Genomic DNA, 21458 nt, shown 5'->3' with positions numbered 1-21458 from the left:
TATTTTTATAGGTCAGTAGTAAAATCTGTATAATCTGTGCATTAAAATCCTTTTAAATGTTCTAAAATTGGTACTGGTAATGGTTGCACAACTATGTGAATATATTAAAGCCCATTGAATTCTACACTTTAAAGGGTTGAATTTTGTTATGTATATTATCATATATTTTAATAGAACTGCTAAAGAAACAAACAAACAAGCCTTTTAAAACAGAATGCACAATAATTTATTTGAATGATATGGTATCTTCAAACCAAGGCGTTAGATTGAATGCACCTTTTGAGTTCTTATATAAATCTTCAGGTCTGTAGGACACCATATGTCATTATCATATCTGAGCAATTAATCTAGAATCTTTATTGGGCCCTGACTTATTCTTTTTCTTCCTCTTTAGATTCTTTCTAGTTTATTTCCAACTGGGAATCGAACTGGTAACAGCCCAGTCAACATCTTAGGGGACAATTTTATCTGAGCAGGTTGATCTCATTCCAATGGATGAGCTCATGACCCAGGTCTGACTCAAAGTCACAATGATTGGTCAGGAATGAACACATAATACAAATAAAGTTAATGGGTCGGCTCCAAAACTTGCTGGAACTCCTGGGAAAGAGATACTATATTCCTGTTGTGATTACTAAACTGATCACTTCTGAACCTGGTGGTAAGTTCTCACCATTGGAGAGGACTTACTGAGAATGAAACTAGTGGCTGGCAAGGATGGCTGGAGGTGAGGAGGTAGAATGACAAGAATGAAGATGGTAGGGAAGACCCTGACCATAAAGGGTCTTGCATGTCTCACAAAAGTTAGAATTTATTCTTGAAAAAGTGACTCAAAGTCCCTGCTATTGCTATTAACAGATGTGACTTGGCTAACAGTTTCCTCATGCTAATTTCCCAATTTAGCATCTTTGTGCTTACATTACCTTCGTCCGAATGTGCTTCTTCAAGTTCATTTAAATTTCTGCTTAAATTTCACCTCCCTGGAGAGGTTTGGTATCACCACCCCATTGAATGTAGAATATTAACTTCCCTTCACTCTCTATTTCCTTTACTTGCTTTAATTTCAATAAGCCCTGATTACTATCTACAATCATTTTGTGCACTTGCTTGCATACTTGTTTGGGGTCTATCCCCCCCACTAGAATCGTAAGCTACATGAGAATAGGGACTGTGTCATGTTCATTAGGGAATCTTTCTTGTCAAACAAGCATGGGCTATAGAAAGTATTCAACAAATATTTGCAGAATGATTGAATAAGCAAATGGATAAATCATCAAACATTAACTCCTGCAAATCTGCCTGAACAGCCACACACGTCATTCTTACCAACCTTCCTTCACTCATTATTAAAAAGGTCTGATCTAAAGGTAAATCCCTATACTTTTAAGAATAATTTCACTCTTGAGTGTGTGTGGGTGTATGAGGAGGGAATGAGGAGGGGACATGGCAAAAGATAGGAATACTCAAAATATTTATTGTGGTTTCCAAACAAAAGCATGTTTATATGTTGATAGAAATGACCTACTGAATCATGAAACTTGACCTTGTAACAGAGAGGGAAGATAACTGATAGAATAAAATTTCCACCAAAAGGAGAGGTGTGGCTAGCTTTAATGGCACTTTTGTGCAAATTAGAAAGTGACTTTAGGTCCTGGCTGGTTGGCTCTGTGGTAGAGGTTTGGCCTGGTATATGGACATCCCGGGTTTGATTCCCAATCAGGGCACACAGGAGAAGCGACCATCTGCTTCCTCGCCCTTCCCCCTCTCCATTTTCTCTATCTGTCGCTTACTCTCCCACAGCCATGGCTCAGTTGGAACAAGTTGGCCCTGGGCACTGAGGATGGCTCCATGGCCTTGCCTCAGGTCCAAAAAATAGCTTGGTTGCTGAGCAACAGTCCCAGATAGGCAGAGCATTGCCTGATAGAGGGGCTTGCTGGGTGAATCCCAGTAGGGGCTTATGCAGAAGTCCGTCTGTCTCCTCGCTTCTCACTTAAGAAAGAAAAAACATGACTTTCTCCAAGTAGGCACAGAAAACACCTGAATACGCACAATTCTGGATAGAACATATAATAAAAAAGGGGTGGGGATGGCCTCAGAAACAGGAGGGGCACTTTGTTCTTTGAAATAGAAGTGGAGATCACTGCTTTATAGTTGGCAGTAATACAACTTTTAGCTCAGATGGTAAATAATCTAATAGCAACAGGAATACTCTGTATGGTGAACTCTCATCTTGGATCTCATCTCTTAGGCAGCAAGGAATCTTATCTTTTAACCAATCCTTATAAATTTAAAGCTTCTTACCCTTTCGAAACCACAAAACTCTGCCCTTGACAGCTAGAAGGGGAAAAACAGGAACTTTAATTTTTTGCACACATAGAGAAGGCATAACAAAATGTAGCAATTTAAATTATACTAATGGAAATGTTTCTTTTATATCCCAGCAGTTAGGAATGTCACACTGAAATCAGCCTCTTAAGTAGTTGACACAATATCCTGGAGATTTCCCCTTCAGTCTCTGCCTTGTTTCACCATTTGATTATTTATGCCTTAACTTGATTCCAGAAAGGATTTGGGATCAAAACCCCATCTGTTAACGATTTAAGTGGAGGAGTTAAGAAGTGTGCAGACGTACATTCAGCCTGCCACCCACTGGGGATTAGGAAGGCACACCCTTAGCCTATCCTTCTCTCCGTGGCCTCCGTCTGCCCCGCCCAGTGCAGCTCTACATCAGGCCCTCCGTACTTTGAACTTGAGTCACTGCTCCTGGCGTCTACAACTCTCTGCTTCGGCAATCACATGACAAGCACACAGAAGGCCAGATCGATTGGCTGTCTGAGCAACAAATGTTACTTTCTCAGAGATAGTGAGGAGGAGGGGGAGGCTGTGCATATTTGCAGACCTGAGGAAAGGTAATAATTACCATGCATAAGAAATACCTGCTTCTCAACCAATACAACTGCCCCTTCCCTACTTACCCTTACCTTTTCTCCGACTGTTCCTAAGTCTTTGTTACTATTCTTATTTCTGTTGCTATTTTTGAGAGGTATTTATTTACATGCTTGAGAATTTTATTCTGTGTATTTTGTACATCTTCACCAAAACGTATATTCTCCTGCTTTCAATTCCAAAAGTTACTTTAATTTGTTACTTTGGAGTGCTAGATCTAGCTTTATAAATTACCCTAAAGTGTTTTTGGGAACATATATAACTATAGATAGATAGACAGAGAAAGTGTTTTCTACTTGTATGTATTTAAAAGTTTCTATAAATTTGGATAGCAATAAAACTAGCGCCATTTCCAAATGATATAGCCAACACTGTAAGGCAAAGGAAGAGGTTCCCATGCGGTGCTTTTACATTTTTTAAAAGGAAGAAGCATTTCAAGTCCAAGACATACTACACATAACTCAATTATTCAATGTTTCTACTTAATGCCATGAAAGATATTCAAAGTTAACTAATTTATCACAAAGCAGCTCACATACCAATATTAGGGCAGGTTTCTTTGGGTAACGAAGATCTCCACTTACAAAAAGTCCCAAAGAGGTGAGGATAACAAAGAAATGGTTTGTCAAAACCATATCCACCACTGTAAGCCCTAGGTGTTCTAAAGGAAGAAATCACACCATGGATTATAAAGGAAGGAAAAGTTGACATATTGATCAGATGTCACAATAAATGAAATACTGAAGACAAAGGTGTTATTAGAGGAATTACCTTCTCCAAAGTGGGAATAGATCATGTCCGTCAGGTTATACCAGAGGGTATCATTATAATTCCAAAATCCACTAGAGGTGAGGCCTATGTAAACACCTACCATGAGAGAAAAGGAAAATCAAGGCTAAGACCACTTTGCCAAGCCAGTAACTCACTTCTACGGTGCTAGGTCTTCAGGGGCCAGGACCTGTGACAGCACCACCTTCCAACCATTTTCTGCAGGTGCCCAGCTCCACGCCCCTCCACTTGAGTCTCATTTCCCCAAGCACTAGAAAGATGAAGTAACTTTAGTTTACACCACAGGATTTTAGCCATCTCATTTAATTATTAAGTATTTTGTTTTATATTATAGGGGGTCAGAATACGCCACCCCTAAAACATCCCACTTTGTCATTAGGATTATTCTGAGAAGGCAACTGAGAATCAATTGGGCCAGTCTGTCTGTCCCTATACCAATGCACAGTTTGACGCTATCACTTTATAATTAGTCATGGCAGGGAAAGTTTTTGTTCTTCTTTTTATTCTTCTTTAAAATCACGTTTGTGTTTATGTTGTTTTATTCTCCCATATGAATTCTGGGGTTGGCTTGTCAATTTCCACACACACAGAAATACTGCTATAATTTTTCTTGAAACTGTATTGAATTTGATGGGTAAATTTAGAATAAATATCTTTGCAACATTAGAAATTCCTGTTCGCCTGACCAGGTGGTGGCACAGTGGGTAGAGTGTCGGCCTGGGGTGCCGAGGACCCAGGTTTGAAACCCCAAGGTTGCCTGCTCGAGCATGGGATCATATACATGACATCATGGTCACTGGCTTGAGCCCAAAGATCGCTGGCTTGAGTCCAAGGTCGCTGGCTTGAGCGAAGGGTCACTCACTCTGCTGGAGCCCCCTAGTCAAGGCACATATGAGAAAGCAGTCAATGAACAACTAAGGTGCTGCAACGAAGAATTGATGCTTCTTATCTGTCTCCATTCCTGTCTGTCTCTCTCGCTCTCACTAAAAAAAAAAAAAAGTTCCTGTTTATAAACATAAATATTTTATTTATTTTAGTCTTTCTTATGGCCGTTGTTAAGCTTTTACCATTTCTCTGCCATAGGCCTTGCAAGACTTTTGGTTTGTTTTGTTTCTTTCTAGGTACCTTTTGGGGTTTGTTACTTTCTGAATAACAATTTAAAAATTAGAACTCCTGGTCTTTGGTGGGATGTCTTTCACAAATTATCCTTCGAGCCCTCCGTTCTGCAGCACTCCCTTATTTGTTCTGATCATTTTTCTGTAGATTCTTTCGGATTTTTATGTGGATACACATATTGTCTCTGAGTAATACAATTTTGTTTCTTATTTTTAAAGCTCTTTTATTTAATTATTTCTTCCTCTGTATTCACTGGTTTTTGGGGACAAGGAGGCCATCAATGACCTGGGAAAGACAACTAGAACAATACAACCCATAGTTGAAATGTGTGAGGATGCTATTCAGCATTATAGTAGTAACGCAACAGCACATACGTAACACGTTAAATAATGTTGTGACGCCTTAGAACCACAGTGCGTGAGTCATCTTTGGGAAGACGTAGGTACCCGTGGAGGAAAAAATAGTAAAACATAGTTGCAAGTAGACAAGGTGCAGCAACAAAAGGTGATTTCTTAGGGTTTTTTTTGTTGTTGTTTTTTTTTGTATTTTTCTGAAGCTGGAAACGGGGAGAGACAGTCAGACAGACTCCCGCATGCGCCCAACCGGGATTCACCCGGCACGCCCACCAGGGGCAACGCTCTGCCCACCAGGGGGCGATGCTCTGCCCCTCCGGGGCGTCGCTCTGCCGCGACCAGAGCCACTCTGGTGCCTGGGGCAGAGGCCAAGGAGCCACCCCCAGCGCCCAGGCAATCTTTGCTCCAATGGAGCCTCGGCTGTGGGAGGGGAAGAGACAGAGAGGAAGGAGGGGGGGGTGGAGAAGCAAATGGGCGCCCCTCCTATGTGCCCTGGCCGGGAATCGAACCCTGGTCCCCCACACGCCAGGCTGACGCTCTACCGCTGAGCCAACCGGCCAGGGCGTTCTTAGATATTTTTAAGAAACATTTTCACTCGATTATGTCTCTACAGGTAGCATGTACTGCCAGTTAAACATAACTGTTATAAAATGCAAACGCTACTTCCCGTTCAGGACAGCAGTGAACTTACCATCAAGGTTCGAGTTCAAAATGAAGCCGAGCAGGGCTACGTCGTTGGCGCAGGGGACTTTTGTGACTTTCAGGCCCGCCACGTGTGGATATAATGTACTGACTTTTTCTTTTGCTATTAAATGCCCAAGAGTCCACTGAAGAATAGGTTCTGTGAAAATCAAGGTTAGTGTTTAAATTGTGGCAGCACTCTTGAGAATGGAACATCACTTCTTTCCTGTAAGGGTGAACTACTCCATTGTTCAGAAAATGGGGGCATTACCTTTCTCTCCATGGGTTAAAAATAGATCAATCCTTATTTTTCCAGAGTAGGAAGAATGAAGTCTAATCGCCCTCGATGGGGGCCAGGCAAGGTCACACGCAGAAGCGCACGTGAGAAGGGACACGGCCATCTTTGGAAAATATAATTGGCCACAGGATCTATTCCTAGAAACCGAATTTCTGGGTCACAGGATATTCACATGTATAGTTTCGCACAACTTCTGCTTCAAGAGCCCGGACATTTACTTTTTGTTCTCTTCCTCCACCCCATCTAAACGGCAGTAAAATGAGAATAAATCCAGAATGGCAGCAGAGGACAGGAAAGATATCATTAGTGGTCAAGACACTTAAAGGGATTTCTGGCAGAATTAACGAAGTGAAGGGCGTAGAACCAACAGGAGAAACCAATCAGCGGCGGCACATCTGCGAGCCAGCAATCTATTCTTGGATACGCGAAAGGTTGGGGCTGGATAAACTCAAACTTTCATGCATAAGAAAACGGGAGGACGTTTTTTCTTTTGAAAAAATGAGGAAAGAGTGTACAAAGAGCAAGCCAGGGAAAGTAGACAGACTACTGCTGTCTGAATTTCAAAATTAGCCAAAGGATTTAAAGAAAAGACACCAGTAATCAATTCGTGAGCTGTTTACATTTTTATAGTGTCCATCTCCTCTGTCTCCCCAAACTTTTAATAAAATCTGCTACACAACCAAAGACTGTATGTGATATATTTTTCAATGTGTGCAAAGCCAGGAAAGGAGCTAGATTTCTATCTGGCTTGACATAATGCAGGGATGGCCAAGAAGGGAAAGAGACACAATTTATAACCAAAACTAATCCGCTTCAAACATCAAAGAAATTTGGGACAAGGCCGTTGGCTTTCCAGGGTGTTGCATGTACGTGCAGGCAATTAATAACCAGATCTGAGGAGACAGGGAGAGTTGAGCTTGCATCTGGGGCATGATTGCATTGAACTGAAAACGCCTCTTATGTACAATCACCTTAAGGTACTATATTTTAAGCATTTAAAAATGAGGGAGTAATTATAAGTATTGACTGCTACTGAGAAACTAAACAGAGACAGAAAAGTGACCAATATGAAGGTGGCTAGTGATAGTGATTAAGAAGTTTTAGTGGCTTGATCTGGGGTATGGACCGGAGATTAGGAAGTGGGGACAACATTTTTAACTATCTCTTTGAGTTAGTAGTGAATAAATATTTCCAACTGTAAACCTGACCTTAATTAACCTTGACTGCCATTTCCCAGTGTTTTCGCCCCAGGTCTTCTGCATCTCAGTAAGTAATCCCATTATCCACTCATTGCTCCGGTAAGAAACCTGGGATTCATCCTCCATGTCCTCCCTTCCCCACAATCCAGTTAGGAGATTCTGACAGCTCTACTTCCAAAATGCATTCTGAAGACTCTCGCTTCCCCCCACCTCCACTGCTAACCCCACAGCCCATGGACTTCCAGACCACGTCTTGCGTGGAATATGGCAACAGCTGCCAACCAGTTTCCTTTAGTCTGTTCTTGCCATCGTTCCCCCAAGAGTCAGTTCTTGACCCAGCAGCCAAAGTGATCTTTTTTATAAAGCATAAATCAGAATTTATCACTCTCCTGCTTAAGATACCCCAACAGCTTTTCATTGCAACGAAAATAAAATCCACACTTTTCACCACGATCCCGGCCAGCCTCTCTGAATTCAACATACACGACTCCGTCAACTGTGCTTTCGCAGTACTGGTCACCGTTCAGGGCCTCTAAGAAATGAATCTCATCTCAGCCTCTGGGACCTTTAAGAACAACTAATCTGTGACGCTCTGTGCATTCTAAATAAGTGTACATGAAAAATTTAATGTAGTACGTAATATTTTGGTTCTATCTCAACATGTAAATGATTCAGACATCATTATTTTTGAAATTGAAATAACTTTACATTGTTATTTTACTTTTTAAAAGTAGCACAGGACATCAAAAATATCAGAATCTCAAAAACTTGTAATGACTGTTGAAAAACTGACTCACAATTAAATTTTTTTTTTTTTTAATTATTGATGTTAGTTAGAGAGGAGGGGAGAGAGAGACACAGGAACATCGAGCTGTTCATGTATGTGCCCTGACCAGGGATCAAACTGACAACCTCTGTGCTTCCAGATGATGCGCTAACCAACTGAGCTATCCGGCCAGGGCTATCTTTAAAATTTTGGACACCTTCTCAAAATATAGGACAGCATAACATTTTGTCATTTTTGTTTTAGATATGTTAATTTTGGTTAAAGAAATAGATAATACAGATATGATTGAAGACTTATCTTCTGCCCTCCACAGTCTAATTCCCAAATTCTCCCCAAATGCAACTATCCTGAAACTGCTGTGCATGTTTCTCAGGCTTTTTCTACTTTTACTACTATGTGTACCTTTGAATGACGTACTGTATTTTTTGCTCTACAAGATGCATTTTTTCTCCCCAAAAGTGGAAGGGGAAATGCCCGTGCATCGAAGCAAATGTTCATTTTTTTTTTTTTAGCTGCTGTGGGTTCCTGGACAACTAGAAGAATATTTGAACATTAAAGTCTCTTCTCATTTGTTAATCCCAGCGCTACTGGTTGTTAATACTGCTGTCGAGTTTACATTGTTGAAATAGTACTGTGGTATATTTTATTAAATATTTTAACACACCATTTGATTCAGAATATTTATTTTCTTATTTTCCTCCTTAAAACCCTTGGTGCGTCTTATGGTCAGGTGCGTCTTATGGAGCGAAAAATACAGTATATCATTGCTTTATGCATTTTCTGAAATTTTCTATAAACGCTTTCCTACTCTATTCTGAAACCTGCTTTCTCACTCAATGTTTCTGAGTTCTGTCCCTGATGATACCTATGGGTCTATTACTTAATTTTTGTGTGTGTGTGACAGAGACAGAAAGAGATGGAGAGAGGGACAGATAGGGACAGACAAACAAGAAGGGAGAGAAATGAGAAGCATCAATTCTTCGTTGCAACACCTTAGTTGTTCATTGATTGCTTTCTCATATGTGCCTTGACCTGGGGGCTACAGCAGACTGAGTGACCCCTTGCTCAAGCCAGCGACCTTGGGCTCAAGCTGGTGAGTGGTGAGCCTTGCTCAAACCAGATGAGCCCGTGCTCAAGCCAGCGACCTTAGGGTTTCGAACCTGGGTCCTCCATGTCCCAGTTCGATGCTCTACCCGCTGCACCACCACCTAGTCAGGCTCGGTTATTTAATTTTAACAGATTACACCACATGTGTTTGTCCTTTCCTCTGTTGCTGTACATTTATGTTGTTTTCCATTTTTCTTATGAAAAACAATGCTGCATTAAACAGACCTGCATTTGCCTCTTCATCCAGAGGCAGCCTTTCTCTAGAGCAGTTCTGCACATCAGAATCTCCTGGAAAATTGTTTGTTTTTAACACAGATGCCTGGCCTCACGTACAGGGATCGATTTTAATTGGTATATGGTGGAGTCCAGACATCATTGCTTTTCTTAAAACTACCCAGATGATCCTCTTCATAAAATGTAATCATTATTTTTACTCTGCACTTTACATAGCACTATGTTAAAGTGGGAGTAACAGAATAAAAATAAAAAGGAAGGTGAGAATAAATACAAGATCCAGGACTGAGGATTTAAAAAAAAAAATTATACTATAGTGCTATGGGTGATCCAAAAATCTGAGCTATAAGTTAGACAACTGGAAAAAACCCCACAAAACTTAATCAGTTATATCCCTAGGTGTTCATTACCTTAAAATAAAACAACCAATTTTTCATGAAGAAATGCAAATGTTCTTACTCAAGACTGAACAAGTAGTGGTCCTCATAAAGACGACTGTGGTACAATAAACAGTATCTTCTACAACATCTTAATAAATGAAGACGTAAAAACTAACTTTAGAAAGCCATTGTTTATTATGACCTGCAGTATGGATATAGAGAAAATATATTTCCATTTTTCTCCAGCACTCTTCGCAGGCCTCTATTAACAACTCCAGGCATTTAATTCTTTGTCTGCCTCAGTGGGCAGAGATGAGAGCCCCTCAAGGGTCACAATCATCTCTTAGTTGTCGCTAGGACTCAGCACACAGTCGGCACACGTTCGGGGAAAGAATATCACCAATTCCATTCCACTTTATATACCGACATTTACCTCGGACCTGATCCAGGAGTGTTCCTACAGTAGTGTAAATGTTTAATCCATTTTGTAAAGAAATCCTTACAAACCACTCTTCTACAGCTGCAATATCTGTTGGAGTACAAAAGGCAAATTATTAACTATTCTTTAGTATGTCGTTTTGGTCAAACTGAAGACTATATGAACATTACTAGCAATGATTACCTGTCATCTTGCAATCATTTGGATTGCATGTTTTCCTATAAACATTTTGATGATACAATAAGGAGAAAGAATTGTGAAGTGGTCTACCACCGCAGCGATGAATCCAGATAATATTTATAAGCCAAAGTATTCTCTGAGAGCGGCTGTGGCTCGGTAGAAAGCTAATTACGCATGTCAGGTGAAGTGCTATAATATTATTTGAAAGGACTGTGATTAATTAAAATATGTAGTGTAAACCCTAGGGCTGACAGTAAGAACATTTTAAAGCATAAATAATATGCTAATAGTGGAGATAAAAGGGAATCATAAAAATGAAGGAATATGGCCTGACCAGGCAGTGGCACAGTGGATAGAGTGTCGAACTGGGATGCAGAAGACCCAGGTTCAAAACCTTGAGGTCGCTGGCTTGAGTGCGGGCTCATCTGGTTTGAGCACAGCTCCCCAGCTTGAACCCAAGGTCGCTGGCTTGAGTAAGGGGTCACTTGTTCTGCTGTAGCCCCTCGGTCAAGGCACATATGAGAAAGGAATCAATGAACAACTAAGGTGCCACAACGAAGAATTGATGCTTCTCATCTTTCTCCCTTCCTGTCTGTCCCTATCTGTCCCTCTCTATGTCTCTCTCTCTGTCTCTCTCACACACACAAAAAATTAAGATATATAAATGAAGACAGAAAAGAAAAAGGAAAAGGGATGAGATAAAACAGAGAGAACACAACGTGATGGTAGGTTCTAGTACAACCATGCCAACAATTACATTAAATATATGTAGTCTAAAAATATCAAGTAAGAGCCAGAGTTCCAGATTAGATGTATAAATCAAGACCGAACTATATGCTAATGCTAAGAAACCCACTGTAAATATAAAAGCATAGATGAGCTCAAAGTATGGGTGGATCTGGGGAAGCCATGGATGGCGAACTCTGCCTAGGGGTGCTGTGGCAGTTGCCCCCACGGGCCAAGACTGAGGCTGAGGCTGAAACGAGGGTGAGCCCATGAAGACCATGCCGGACCCAAACAGCGCGACTGCACAAGCTCTCACGGCCGCCCAGGCCTCTCGGTGGACCTATGCATCACCCTAGCGAGGATATGGCTCTTCTGGTGACTGCTGAGGCACCTGGTGCCCAAGCAGATCAAGTGCTATCTGTGTCCTGCTCTCTGCCAAGCAGTTCCTGGACTTCGGGGAAGATAAAGGTGTGAGAAACACAATATGCTTCTACAAAAGGAGCTTCCAGCACAACGGGCTAACACAAGGAGAGAAGTCAATCTTGTGATGGAGAACTTCCTGTATGGCCTTCAATGGGACTGGATCAAAGTGGGCATACGCATAACTTGCATAACTTTTAAACATACTAAGAGCCCCGAGAATCTACAGGTCTTGGATAACATTTTCCAAGTCTTGATTAAAGTCAGAAATAGAAATTCAGTCTCAGTAAAATTAATTGGTATACAAATTTCTCAACACCCTAATTTTCAAGTTTTAGAAAATAAGTTTACTTTAAATAAAGAATAATATAAATGTTATATATGTCAGAACAGTCTATAAAAGAATTGTCAGAGAAAACACAGAAATCTCAATGAAATTGGAATTTCAGATTGAGCACAAAAAAATTTTAATCTTTTTTTTAAAATTTATTCATTTTAGAGAGGAGAGAGAGAGAGAGAGAGAAAGGGGGGAGGAGCAGGAAACATCAACTCCATATGTGCCTTGACCAGACAAGTACAGGTTTTGAACCGGTGACCTCAGCATTCCAGGTCGACGGAGCACAAAAAATTTTTAGTATGACCTAAATACTACGTGAGATATTTATATGGGAGAGCAAACAATTTTGTAACATAATCAATATTTTCATTTTCTGTATTTGGCAATCCAGACCCATGCCTAAAATAATTAATTCAGATCATTCTTACCTGTATTTTTTGTAATGTTTTCTCTGGGAATTTCAATCAACCAGGAAACCTGATCACTGAACTTAAATAAAGAAAACAGTATGTTACAATGTTAATAATACTTATTCTGGCACAGTACACCCCATCTCTTAAAAACAAAAATAAAACAAAAACATCCACAGGCTTCTTTGCAAAAATTGACAAGCTCATTCTAAAATGAATATGAAAACTAGCGAAATTTGTATGGAGACCAGCAAGAACAATCTTCAAAAAGAACAAAGTTGTAGGACTCATTCTTCTGATTTCAAAACCCACTACAAAGCAACAGTATCATGCCAACATGGTACTGACTTAAGGATAGATGTACAGAGCGAAGCAGTATAATGAGAATACAGAAATAAACCCTCATATTTACAGTCAATATATTTTTTAACAAAGGTGCCCAGGCAATCCAGTGGGAAAGGAAATGTTTTCAACAGCTGGTGCAAGGGCAGTTAGATACGCACAAGCAAAAGGGGATGATGGGGCCCCATCTCACACCACACACAAAGATGAACTCAAAATAGATCGATAACCTAACGGTAAAAGGTAAAAACTAGGATGCTTTTCGAAGAAAATATAGGGGTTGCATACATTATGAATAGACTAAAAACCATTTAATTGTATACTTTAAGAGGTGAATTATATTTTAATGAAGTTTTTACCAAAAATAGGTAAAATGAAGACATTTTCAAGGGGAAAAATCCCAGAGAATTGTTGCCAGCAGACCTGCACTATAAGAAATGCTGGAAGTTCTTCAAGCTAAAAGAAAATGATACCAGATGGCAACTTATATCCACTGAAAAGGAAATGAAGAGCAGTGGAAATAGTAAATATGTAGGTAAATAGTAAACGCCCATATATATTTTTTTCTTACTTTTCTTTAAAAATATAGATGAGCCTGACTAGGTGGTGGCACAGTTGATAGAGCATAGGACTGGGATGTGGAGGACCCAGGTTTAAGACCCCGAGTTTGCCGGCTTGAGCGCGGGCTCATCTGGTTTGAGCAAGGCTCACCAGCTTGAGCCCAAGGTCGCTGGCTTGAGCAAGGGGTCACTGGCTCTGCTGTAGTTCTCCGGTCAAGGCACATATGAGAAAGCAATCAATGAGCAACTAAGGTACCACAACAAAGAACTAATGCTTCTTATCTCTCTCCCTTCCTGTCTGTCCCTATCTGTCCCTCTCTCTGTCTCTTTGTCTCTGCCACACACACAATATATATCTCACTGTTTAAAGCAAAAAGTATAACACTGTATTGTTGAATTTAAAACATACATTCATGCAATATTACTGGATTAGCTATTTTTTAAAAAAACACATCCTATAAAAGAAGGGTATGCTTCTTGTTAGTAACATATCACAGAAGAAAATAAAATGTAATTACCAATGTCAAGTTGAAGTGGAAAGTGCCAGAATAGGTACTATTTATGATTCTCAAGGTGGGAGCCAGTCCTCCTGAGGTGAACACGCTTAGAAATTCATTTGCAGAAACCTCACTGTAAGATTGGAATAAACACTGGATTTTCTTTAGGAAAGAGGAGGAAAAATGTAATGACAATTCAATAGAGAGAAGCATATTACATTAATTCAAAAGTGACAAGAGGCTTGACCTGTGGTGGGGCAGTGGATGTAGTGTTGACCTGGAATGCCAGGGTCGCCGGTTTGAAACTCCAGACTCACCTGGTCAAGGCATGTACAAGAAGCAACTACCCACGAGTTGATGCTCATAGGTAGTAGCAATTACCCCCGCCTTTCTCTCTCTCTCTCTTCTAAAATCAATAAATAAAATCTCTCTAAAAAGTCAGAAGAAATCTGTGAAAAATAGATGGTGCTAACGACTGCTATCTTCAGTAATCCTAGCCTCTAGAAAGAGTCTGTTTTGAAAAACACACTTTCAGAACTCATAGCTTATTAAGCTAGTGTCACAGTAGGTTTTATTAGTCCTTTTAAAAAATATTTATTTTTATTTAGAAATTAAATTTAATGAGGTGACATTGGTTAATAAGAGTACATCTCTATAGTGTTTGAACTGCTGATTGCGTTGTGTGCCCATCACCCCAAGTCAATTCATTTTTCATCACCATATATTTGTCCCTCCTTATAAACTTCCATCTGGTAACCGCTTCACTTTTATCTATGCCATGAGTCTCAGTTTTATATTCCACTTATGTGTGAAATCATATAGTTCTTAGCTTTTTCTGATTTACTTATTTCACTTAGTATAATATTCTCAGGGTCCATCCATGTTGTTGTAAATGGCAATATGTCATCATTTCTTATGGCTGAGTAGTAGTCCATTGTATAGATATACCATATCTTCTTTATCCAATCTTCTAGCAAGGGACACTTTGGTTGTTTCCATGTCTTGGAAACAACCTTATAATAATCTTTTCTGTCATGAAAATGGTCATAAAATTACTATACCTAATAGAAGTAGAATCAAAGGCATATGCTATCCCATGTAGAAATCCCTATTTCATTAAAATAATTATTTTGCGACTAAATAAAAAAGAAGAAAATGTATAAAGCAAAACTCACTTTACTGCATTTCATTGGATATGTCCCAGTTTTATAAGTCATATGAAAACGTAGTGATCATAAAGGTGATAGATACTAAGAAGAGTTTTAACTCGTCTGTTTCTCCTACGAGTTTGCAGAAGTTAGCGATCTAAGTTTCAGAGTCCCTAGCTATAGAGTGGGGGACCTTATTCATTCCGAACATATTTCCCGAGCCCTTTCTACAAATTAGGCAGTGATGCAGTGCTGGGGAAACAGAAGTGAACAAAACAAAACCACTGCCCTTGTGGCACTTACATTTTAATGCGGATTGGCAGGAAGATAAACCCAAGTCCCTTTTTTTTTTGTCTTGTCATTCCACAATTTATTGCCCTTTGTTAAGAAGGTATGAAGCCCTAAATCCTAACCGCCCCTTTGAGTTACTTATCATTGACTTCTCCCATGGGTGAACCCATTGCACAGATATACAAATTCTTTTTTTTTTTTTATCCTGTTAATCTGTCTTTTGTCAGTTTATTTTACAGACCTCAGCCAGTGAATCTAAGAGGGTAGGGTCAGGACTTCTCTTCAGTTCTTATCTTAAAGATTAAATGCCATCACGGACACAAAACGCTGAAAAATTTCTGACACACATAAGCAGTTTATAAACATTATTTCTACTAACACCACTTCTAGACTTGCTACATCACAACTATTCAAAGAGTGGGTTACAATTCCCTTGGTTTATTTTATTTTATTTTTTTTATTTATTTATTTATTTTGTATTTTTCTGAAGCTGGAAACGGGGAGAGACAGTCAGACAGACTCCCGCATGCGCCCAACCGGGATCCACCTGGCACGCCCACCAGGGGCGAGATGCTCTGCCCACCAGGGGGCAATGCTCTGCCCCTCCGGGGCGTCGCTCTGCCCCGACCAGAGCCACTCTAGCGCCTGGGGCAGAGGCCAAGGAGCCATCCCCAGCGCCCGGGCCATCTTTGCTCCAGTGGAGCCTTGGCTGCGGGAGGGGAAGAGAGAGACAGAGAGGAAGGAGGGGGGGGTGGAGAAGCAAATGGGCGCTTTTCTTATGTGCCCTGGCCGGGAATCGAACCCTGGTCCCCCGCACGCTCTACCACTGGCAATTCCCTTGTAAAGAGGACAAAGCCAAGGGTCGAGGGTCGGAGGGATGAAGTAGCCTGCCCCAGGGCACACAGCCGTCCGTTCAGGAAGGACAGGATTTGACCCAGCTCTGCGGGTCTCTTCCACCAGAGCCCTTTTTTCTCCGCAGCATATAACCGCAAGTAGGAAAGGCTTCTTCTTCTTTTTTTTTACTCAAAGGGTATGCACTTCAAAATAGTTGTAAATACAAAAACCAAATATATGTTTGGCATATCAAGAAGGAACTGGGAGTATGTCATAGCAGACTTAGGGTTCAATGTATTTTTCCTTGTGGTGTTTCTCTTCTTCTTCTTCTATTTATCATAGATTTTTAAATAATCTGTGCATTTTTTATTAACATGTTTTTGTTAGCATTTGCTGCATGGTAATCTTAGTAGCACGTTTTATTTTATTCTGGTGTGTGTGTGTGTGTGCGCGCGCGTGTGTGTGTGTGTGAAATCTGCCATTATTTGAATCAAAGGAATTCAATCATTCCTCACCACAAATGACAATTGTAACATGGTACTTGTTATTAAAGGGAAAGATTCTTTTTTAAGGTCAGTGAGATAGTTTTCTTTTTTGATTGAGTGATTGATTGATTTTAGTGAGAAAGGAAGGAAGGGAGAGAGAGAGAGACAGGAACATAGATCTGTTCCTGTGTGTGTCCTGACTGGGGGTCTAACCAGCAACCTCTGCGCTTTGGGAAAATGCTCTAACCAACTGAGCTATCTGGCCAGGGAAGTGAGAAACCTTTCTTTGTCTACCAGGCTACATTTATCAAAATTCAAAAGTACAGGCCCTGGCCGATTGGCTCAGTGGTAGAGCGTCGGCCTGGTGTGCAGGAGTCCCAGGTTTGATTCCCGGCCAGGGCACACAGGAGAAGTGCCCATCTGCTTCTCCACACTTCCCCCTCTCCTTCCTCTCTGTCTCTCTCTTCCCCTCCCACATCCAAGGCTCCATTGGAGCAAAGTTGGCCCGGGCGCTGGGGATGGCTCCATGGCCTCTGCCCCAGGCGCTGGAGTGGCTCTGGTCGCAGCAGAGCGACGCCCCAGAGGGGCAGAGCATCGCCCCCTGGTGGGCAGAGCATCGCCCCCTGGTGGGCGTGCTGGGTGGATCCCGGTCGGGCGCATGCGGGAGTCTGTCTGACCGCCTCCCCGTTTCCAACTTCAGAAAAATACAAAAAAAAACAAAAACGAAATTCAAAAATAAAAATCATATCCATAATAAATAAAATCATTACAGCTGATCTTTAAGAAAGAGAGAAATACAGGCATCTTTTAAAAAAAAGTAAGAAAGAAAGAAAAACAATCCAGGGCATTTAATGACTAAATGCAGTGGTGAGATTCAAATAATTTAACAGTCGGTTCTCTGCCTTAATAACCGTTTTAGGTTTAAAAAAGATATACTGAAAGGTATTTTATTATTTCATGCATTAATACTTAAATAAGAACAATAAAAGAGGTACACAAAACTATATTATGTTATAAGAAAGTTTTAAAATATTAATGAAAAAATATTAAATAATATCTGACAAAAAACAATAAAACTGTTATTTAAGATATTTCCATATTGCTTCTTTTTTTTCTTTTCTGTGACACAGACAGAGACAGAGAGAGAGACAGAGTACCTGATAGGGACAGACAGACAGGAAGGGAGAGAGATGAGAAGCATCAATTCTTCGTTGTGGCTCCTAAGTCTCCTAGTTGTTTATTGATTGCTTTCTCTTATGTGCCTTGACTGGAGGGGCTACAGTAGAGTGAGTGACCCCTTGCTCAAGCCAGCAACCTTTGGGCTCAAGCTAGTGACCACAGGGTCATGCCTATGATCCCACACTCTCAAGCCAGCAACCCGGCACTCAAGCTGGTGAGCCTGCACTCAAGCCAGAGACCTGGAGGTTTTGAACCTGGGTCCTCTGCGTCCCAGTCTGATTCTCCATCCACTGCGCCACCGCCTGGTCAGGCTTCATCCTGCTTCTTTTTTTTTTTTTTTTTTTGTATTTTTCTAAAGCTGGAAACGGGGAGAGACAGTCAGACAGACTCCCGCATGCGCCCAACCGGGATCCACCCAGCACACCCACCAGGGGGCGATGCTCTGCCCACCAGGGGGCGATGCTCTGCCCTTCTGGGGCGTCACTCTGCTGCGACCAGAGCCACTCCAGCACCTGGGGCAGAGGCCAAGGAGCCATCCCCAGCGCCCGGGCCATCTTTGCTCCAGTGGAGCCTTGGCTGCGGGAGGGGAAGAGAGAGACAGAGAGGAAGGAGGGGGTGGGGGTGGAGAAGCAAATGGGCGCTTCTCCTATGTGCCCTGGCCGGGAATCAAACCCGGGACTTCTGCACGCCAGGCCAACGCTCTACCGCTGAGCAACCGGCCAGGGCCATACTGCTTCTTGATTGGTGAGCTCACTTGCAATTTTTTTCAGCTATGAATGGAATGAACATTACTATGGGTGCTTAGAATATGCTGTTGCACAGATGAACTTTTAAAAAGAGTAAGGAATGTAAATTTGTGACTTCCACATAGGGCAGCTGCCTAGGTGCTCACCTTAGAACTCTGATTACAAGTGCCATTTTAACAACCGGTTCACCAAACTCAACAAAATAATTAGGTGTCAGTTCTGCCAAACCGGTGCAAACTGGCTGAGTCCCACCACTGACTAAATGAAATATTTTACCTAATCCAAACGGAATAGAATAGAAAAAATTCATTTATATGGAATTTTACCTCCCTAAGTCTGAATACAATAGAAGGAAGGTATGTGAAAAGGGTACAGTGCATATGGAGTTAAAAGGAATGTGCAAGGTTACAACATGCTTTTAGCGGATCTTACCAAGACATCCAAAGAAAGATACAGCTTGACGATTTCACTATTTGTGGGGTGCTCTTGGCTAGCACAAGCAAAGCGCTGCTCCAGATCAGCTAAATCATACAAATAGAGACATATAAAGTTACTGATAGAATTTCTATTAAAAATCAGATTTTTTAAACTGACAAAATATTTTTAAAAGAATAATTTTAGGCCCTGGCCGGTTGGCTCAGTGGTAGAGCGTCGGCCTGGCGTGCAGGAGTCCTGGGTTTGATTCCCGGCCAGGGCACACAGGAGAAGCGCCCATCTGCTTCTCCACCCCTCCCCCTCTCCTTCCTCTCTGTCTCTCTCTTCCCCTCCCGCAGCCAAGGCTCCATTGGAGCAAAGTTGGCCCAGGCGCTGAGGATGGCTCCATGGCCTTTGCCTCAGGCACTAGAATGGCCCTGGTTGCAACAGAGCAACGCCCCAGATGGGCAGAGCATCGCCCCCTGGTGGGCATGCTGGGTGGATCCCGGTCAGGCTCATGTGGGAGTCTGTCTGACTGCCTCCCTGTTTCCAACTTCAGAAAAATACACACACAAAAAAAAGAATAATTTTAATTTTGTACTAAAATTCATATATTTCTAGATAAAATTCAAATAGCCTACAATTTTTCATTTTAAAGATACAAAATCAGGTCACTGAAAAGGAAGGCGTGATTGAACACTAAAATAAAATATACCACATTACAGGCCATGGTACAAATTTTTCAGAGATGGTCAGAAACAGTCCTTGACCCTTAAACTCTTCAACCTTGGTGAGCCTATAGAAGGGACAAGAGTTGGAGAGTGCAAAAAACTTGTTTTAATATAGAGCTATTAATATAAAGGTGACTCCTCTCCAAAAGGGGGATAGGGTGGGAGAAACATCCTTTCTCCTTATCTGGATCTAAAGTAAATCTCTTGTACATAGCTTAGAGTTGGATCACATTGAGTTTTATCCATATTGCCAACCTCTGTCTTTTGATTGAAGAGTTTAATTGACTTACATTTAAAGTAACTACTGATAAAGAGACTTATTTCTGTCATTTTGCTATTAGTTTTCTAAATGTCTTATAACTTTTCTCATTTCCTGCATTACTGTCTTCTTTTACAGTGAGTTTATATTTTTTGTAGTGAAACATTTAAATTTCTTTCTAATTTCATTTGTATATATTCTATAGCTATTTTCTTTGTGGTTTCCATGGGAATTGCATTTAACATCCTAAAGGTAAACACTCTAATTTGAATATATAGCAGCTTAGCTTCAGTAACATACAAAAACTATTCCTTTAAAGTTCTAACCCCTTTCAATTGTTGATGTCACAAAATTACATCATTTTACATTTATGTGTCCCAAAACATAAACAAATACTATTAACCTTTGTGTGTGTGTGTGTGTGTGTGTGTGTGTGTGAGAGAGAGAGAGAGAGAGAGAGAGATTGAGACAGAGACAGAGGGAGAGAGACAGAGAGAAGAATAGACAGGCAGGAAGGGAGAGAAATGAAATGCATAAATTCTTTGTTGTGGCTCCTTAGTCTCCTTAGTTGCTCATTGATTGCTTTCTTATATATGCCTTGCCCAGGGGGCTCCAGCAGAGTGAGTGACCCCTTGCTCAAGCCAGTGACCCCGCACTCAAGCCAGATAAGCACGTGCTCAAGCCAGATGAGCTTGCACTCAGGCCAGCGACCTTGGGGTATTGAACCTGGGTTCTCCATGCCCCAGTCCAACACTCTATCCACTGCGCCATCGCCTGGTCAGGCAATGCATGAACCTTTTAAATGATGTAGAAAACAGGATCTGGAGTTACAAACCTGTTATAAAGTTACAATAATACTAGTTTTACACTAATATTTTTACATTAATTTCTTGAATCATGTAAAAAAATTAGAATTATAACTTATTGTTACAGTAATTCTAGCTTTTATAATTGCCCATGTATTTACCTTTACTGAGATTTTTATTTTTCCACATGGTTTCAAGTTATTGTCTAGTGTCCTTACATTTCACCCTGTAGGACACCCTTAAGAATTTCTTGCAGGCCAAATCTAGTGGTAACAAAGTCCTCAGCTTTTGTTTATCTGAGAATGTCTTAATTTCTCCCTCATTCTTGAAGAGCAGTTTTCATAGATATAAAACTCTTGGTTAGCTAATTTTCTCTTTTAGCACTTTGAATATATTGGCACATTGCCTTCTGGCCTCCAAAATTTCTCATGAAAAATCTAATACTATCTTACTTAGCATCCTTTGTATTTAATGATTTGTTCTTTCTTGCTGCTTTCAAGATTCTCTCTTTATCTTTGGTTTCCAAAAGTTTGACTATAATGTGTCCAAGTGCGGATCTCTGTGAGTTCATTTTACTTGAAGTTTGTTGCACTTCCTGAATGTTTATGTTCATGCCTTTCATCAAATTTGGGAAGGTTCCAGCCATTATTTCTTCAGCTATTCTCTCTGCCCCTTTCTCTCTCTCTTCTGTTATTCCCATAAGGTTTATATTGGTCCATTTAATGGTATTCCACAAGTTCCTTACTCTCTACTTTCTTCAATCT

General features: G+C 40.8%; 1 protein-coding gene across 1 annotated transcript in view; it reads right to left on the bottom strand.

Annotated features, from left to right (window-relative positions):
* The window catches only part of CATSPERB (cation channel sperm associated auxiliary subunit beta), a 116944-nt gene that overhangs the window by 65464 nt on the left and 30022 nt on the right, over positions 1 to 21458 (bottom strand). Inside the window, exons 4-11 of the mRNA XM_066343599.1 lie at positions 18917 to 19049; positions 13823 to 13963; positions 12421 to 12481; positions 10324 to 10419; positions 5896 to 6045; positions 3718 to 3813; positions 3486 to 3607; positions 2302 to 2334 (exon numbers count right to left, since the gene is read on the bottom strand). Coding sequence (XP_066199696.1) covers positions 2302 to 2334; positions 3486 to 3607; positions 3718 to 3813; positions 5896 to 6045; positions 10324 to 10419; positions 12421 to 12481; positions 13823 to 13963; positions 18917 to 19049 — 832 coding nt within the window. The remainder of the gene's footprint in view (positions 1 to 2301; positions 2335 to 3485; positions 3608 to 3717; positions 3814 to 5895; positions 6046 to 10323; positions 10420 to 12420; positions 12482 to 13822; positions 13964 to 18916; positions 19050 to 21458) is intronic.

The sequence above is a fragment of the Saccopteryx leptura genome, chromosome 6 (genome assembly GCF_036850995.1).
Source record: "Saccopteryx leptura isolate mSacLep1 chromosome 6, mSacLep1_pri_phased_curated, whole genome shotgun sequence".
NCBI classification, from domain to species: Eukaryota; Metazoa; Chordata; class Mammalia; order Chiroptera; family Emballonuridae; genus Saccopteryx; species Saccopteryx leptura.
The sequence above is the reverse complement of the archived record's forward strand: the minus strand, read 5'-3'. Positions and strand labels throughout refer to the sequence as shown.